Below are 4343 nucleotides of genomic sequence, written 5' to 3'. Positions count from 1 at the left end.
TTAAATTTGTTGTTTATCGGAACGTGTTTTAGATTGACAGTTCTGTTGCAGGTAGGCCTATGCTATTTTTGTCTAAAACGAATGTGTGTGTGTGTGTGTGTGTGTGTGTGTGTGTGTGTGTGTATGTGTGTGTGTGTGTGTTCTGTTGTTTTTAAACGGCTTTATTCTATATAAAAAGCTACGCGAAAGCTTAAACAAAAATAAATCAATAAAGACGGGTCTGTTATAAAAGTCTGACAAATCAAACTCAAATCAAACGTAGACTATTTGACTTGAGATTGGCTATTGCTACAGATATTGTATGAGATTTTTTCCCTATTCTATATGGAATCAAGTCCCGCCTTACCATCGATTAAACGACGAAACGCGCAAATAACATTTCTCCACAGGAATAAACGACAACAATTCGATCCATATAATTCCAGTAGACATTTCAATTTAGTTGTCACTGAGACACCCACGTCCATGAAAGAAACACATGGTCACGCAACAAAAATCCCACCAAATAGCCTACTATAGTCTGAAAGTTACATAACGAAGTCCAAAGAGTTGATGGGGGTTCTTCAACCTTAGCCCTCTTTTATAAACGTAAAGAAATGCAAGACCAAAGGCCCCCAGAATGTCATTGGATGTTAGAATGAAGAGGTATAGATTATGGGGTAGGGAGGGGATGGGGTACCACAAGCACCTCCCCCAGAAATGCAGCAAATCTCGCCCGTTTTCTTGTGTTGGGTGGCTGCGCGCACTGGGGACTGGAGACGTGCAGTGCGAAGCAGAGTCCTTGCATTGGCAGACTGATGATGACACGTGCCTCCTCCCTGCCACCCCCAGGCTCCACCGCACCGCATTGGCATCAGTAACGGCAACGGAAAACCAACTGTGGAAGCGCTGCCGCTACCTTTATTAGGCTATTGCAACAGATATTACATTGAAAAGTGCGCCTCTCTGTTTGCGTAAAGCTTTGCGCAACCGTTTTCATCGTCCAAATCGTGTGGGTCTCCGACGTTTCGTCGACCAAACCAGAGAGTGCGGTAACAAGATGCAGAGACCGAGCGCCGATGTCTGAAGGTGACATGAACCTAAGGATTATCAAGAACAGCAGGCGTACCTTGAACAAGAAGTGGAGATAGCAACTGAAACCCGCCGTGGCTTCAAACTCGCATCTATCGTAGTTTCTTTTCAATCTTTGTAAAGAAAGAAGAGTCCAAATCAAAAGAAGGCGATTGTTACATTGGAAATAAGTTTATATTCTGACAAAGGTTAAAGAAAGCATAGCAACAATGGCAACATTAATCAAAAGCAAGATTTCAAATAAACTGTCCAATGCGGCCACCTCCGTGTCAAACAAATCTCAGGCGAAGGTGAGCGGGATGTTCGCCAGGATGGGGTTTCAGGCCGCGACGAACGAAGAGGCGCTGGGCTTCGCCGCTTGTGACGATTTGGATTACGATCACCGGCAGGGCATGCAGATGGACATCCTCACCAACGACGAGGTGGGCGGAGAGGGCAGCGGGGAGATGGGTGCAGACGGAGTGGACGGGGACAGCCATTACCAGAGAGATGGCACCGGGCCCCCACCCTCGGCTTCCAAAGACGGTGGTCTGTGCAACGAGTTAGCAGCAGATAGACCAAAGATCACCGCTTGGGAGGCGGGATGGAACGTCACAAATGCAATCCAGGTAAAAGAAAAACGCAATAAATAAAAAATACCCCCACCAAAAAAACGCCATTTCAAGTGTCCCCATTGATTCCCTATACTCTTGTAAACCGTCATGCAGAGAACATTTCCTTGCAGCCACTTAAGACGTGACTGCAATTTCAAAATGAAAGCCTACAGAGTAAGAAATGGAGATCATGTTGCGCAGTTGAGATATTTGGAGACATTCGTGATTTCACAGGTAGCCCAGTAGGCGATAGGTAGAGCTATTCATGCATGCACTGTTTCGACCAGAAATGAATAGTTATACATGAAAAAGGCTTTATGTATTTTTGTAAAACATGCTATGTTGTATTATGTTTATCAAACAGGCATCTGAACTCATTAGAGCAAGAACAGGGACAGTTTTTGACAAAAACGCAAGAATGCAGGGATGGATATCCATTTTACGCACGGTTACGGCTAACGTTCCGTAGGTAAGGGGTGGGTTCTATAGCGATTACTGTATGTTCCAACTCTGCAGACATATTCTACTCAGGTGCACAGGTGACCTTCTGCATTGAAAATTATCGGAAGGTCACCAAACGTTAATGTTCTTCAGGATATAGATGTGGTGTTAATTCTATGTCATGCATACCGCATGCGCAAAATTGCCCAAAAACCGAGATGATTATTAATTGTCTGATTCATAAAAGAGCAAGTAAGTGTTAGAATGTACTGGACAGTGTATCTGTACGTGACAAAAGCTCAGCTCCCCACGCGCCATCCCTTCATGGGTAAGCTATTACGATCGTGACCGTCACCATTACGTCACACCGTGTCTCCTTCATCCCCTCGATGACGATAAAAGCGGCCTGAAGATGTGGTCGAAGCGAAATGGATTGCCCACATTAACAGTGTATACAATTATGTGATAGGTAGAGTTGCGATTGTATTCAATGCGAGAGATATGTACAAATAATTATGATGCGTACATGATTGAATTTGTGCCCAACCATCCCAAACGGCTACTCTCTGTGTCCACAGGGGATGTTCGTCCTTGGTTTACCATACGCCATTCTTCATGGGGGCTACCTGGGACTGTTTCTCATCATTTTCGCCGCGGTGGTGTGTTGTTACACGGGGAAAATCCTCATTGCTTGCCTGTACGAGGAGAACGAAGACGGGCAGTTGGTGCGTGTGAGAGACTCATATGTGGACATTGCCAACGCCTGTTGTGCACCAAGATTCCCATCACTAGGTGGCCATATTGTGAATGTAGCCCAAATCATAGAGCTAGTGATGACCTGTATCCTGTATGTTGTTGTTAGTGGTAACCTAATGTACAACAGCTTCCCAAACATGCCCATCTCCCAGAAGTCCTGGGCCATCATCGCTACCGTCGCACTCCTGCCCTGCGCCTTCCTGAAGAACCTGAAAGCGGTATCCAAGTTCAGCTTGCTCTGCACAATGGCCCACTTCGTCATCAACGTCCTCGTAATAGCCTACTGCCTTTCAAGAGCGCGAGATTGGGCTTGGGACAAAGTCAAGTTTTACATTGATGTCAAGAAGTTCCCCATCTCCATCGGTATCATCGTCTTCAGCTACACGTCTCAGATCTTCCTGCCCTCTCTGGAGGGGAACATGAGCAAACCCAGCGAATTCCACTGCATGATGAACTGGACTCACATTGCTGCATGTATCCTCAAAGGCCTATTCGCCCTTGTGGCGTATCTGACCTGGGCAGACGCTACCAAGGAGGTCATCACTGACAACCTACCGTCCACCATCCGAGCTGTCGTGAATCTTTTCTTAGTGGCTAAAGCCCTGTTGTCATATCCGTTACCATTCTTTGCTGCAGTTGAGGTTCTGGAGAAATCATTTTTCCAGGACGGAGGACGCGCATATTTCCCAGATTGCTACGGGGGCGATGGACGCCTGAAATCATGGGGCCTTAGTCTGCGTTGTGCGCTTGTGGTGTTCACTTTGCTGATGGCAATTTACGTACCGCATTTCGCCCTCCTGATGGGTCTCACTGGCAGCCTGACAGGTGCAGGGTTGTGCTTTCTGCTTCCCAGTCTCTTCCACCTAAGGCTTTTATGGAGAAAGCTGTTATGGCACCACGTTTTCTTTGATGTCGCCATATTTGTAATAGGAGGTATATGCAGCATATCTGGTTTCATCCATTCGATGGAGGGGCTCATAGAGGCTTATAGGTATAACATAGAAGATTAGACGCGAGCCACCGCTGGAAACGGGCATAGATGTTACTGCACATACCCCTATAGTGATTAACTGAGTCCCAGTGAGCGCCGCCCCTGCTTACAGAATCCATGCGTAACAAATGCGCGCGCACAGAACGCAGCACACATTTTGCGCTCACTCTTGCATTGATTCACACACGCGCACACACACAAACACACACACACACATACTCAGACGCGCGTGCGAACAGAGAGAGAGAGAGAGAGAGTTATACACGATGGACAATTACATAATATACGCATATCAGAACAAATTGCATTATACATATTTTTCAGTGGAGTGAAGGTTTACAACATAGATCGATCTTAAACAAAATTGCAAAACGGACAGTTTGTCTTTTCATCGCTCCTGTTAGTCATTTCATTTGACATTCAAGTTTGTGATTTTGGACAACAATTCAACAGCATACTGTGATGAAATCGTAGACTAAATAATACAAATT

The 4343-nt window shown here is 45.8% G+C and overlaps 1 protein-coding gene across 1 annotated transcript; it reads left to right on the top strand.

Annotated features, from left to right (window-relative positions):
- Nucleotides 1–1280: 1280 nt before the first annotated feature.
- slc32a1 (solute carrier family 32 member 1) lies at nt 1281–3871 on the top strand (the record flags this gene model as incomplete). Its single annotated transcript, XM_084440736.1, has 2 exons — nt 1281–1679; nt 2684–3871. The coding sequence occupies 2 exons, from the start codon at nt 1281–1283 to the stop codon at nt 3869–3871; spliced, it is 1587 nt and encodes a 528-aa protein (XP_084296862.1).
- Nucleotides 3872–4343: the final 472 nt, after the last annotated feature.

Source organism: Borostomias antarcticus (genome assembly GCF_949987555.1).
Source record: "Borostomias antarcticus genome assembly, chromosome: 7".
Taxonomy (NCBI): domain Eukaryota; kingdom Metazoa; phylum Chordata; class Actinopteri; order Stomiiformes; family Stomiidae; genus Borostomias; species Borostomias antarcticus.
This window is presented reverse-complemented; position numbering and strand designations above follow the sequence as displayed.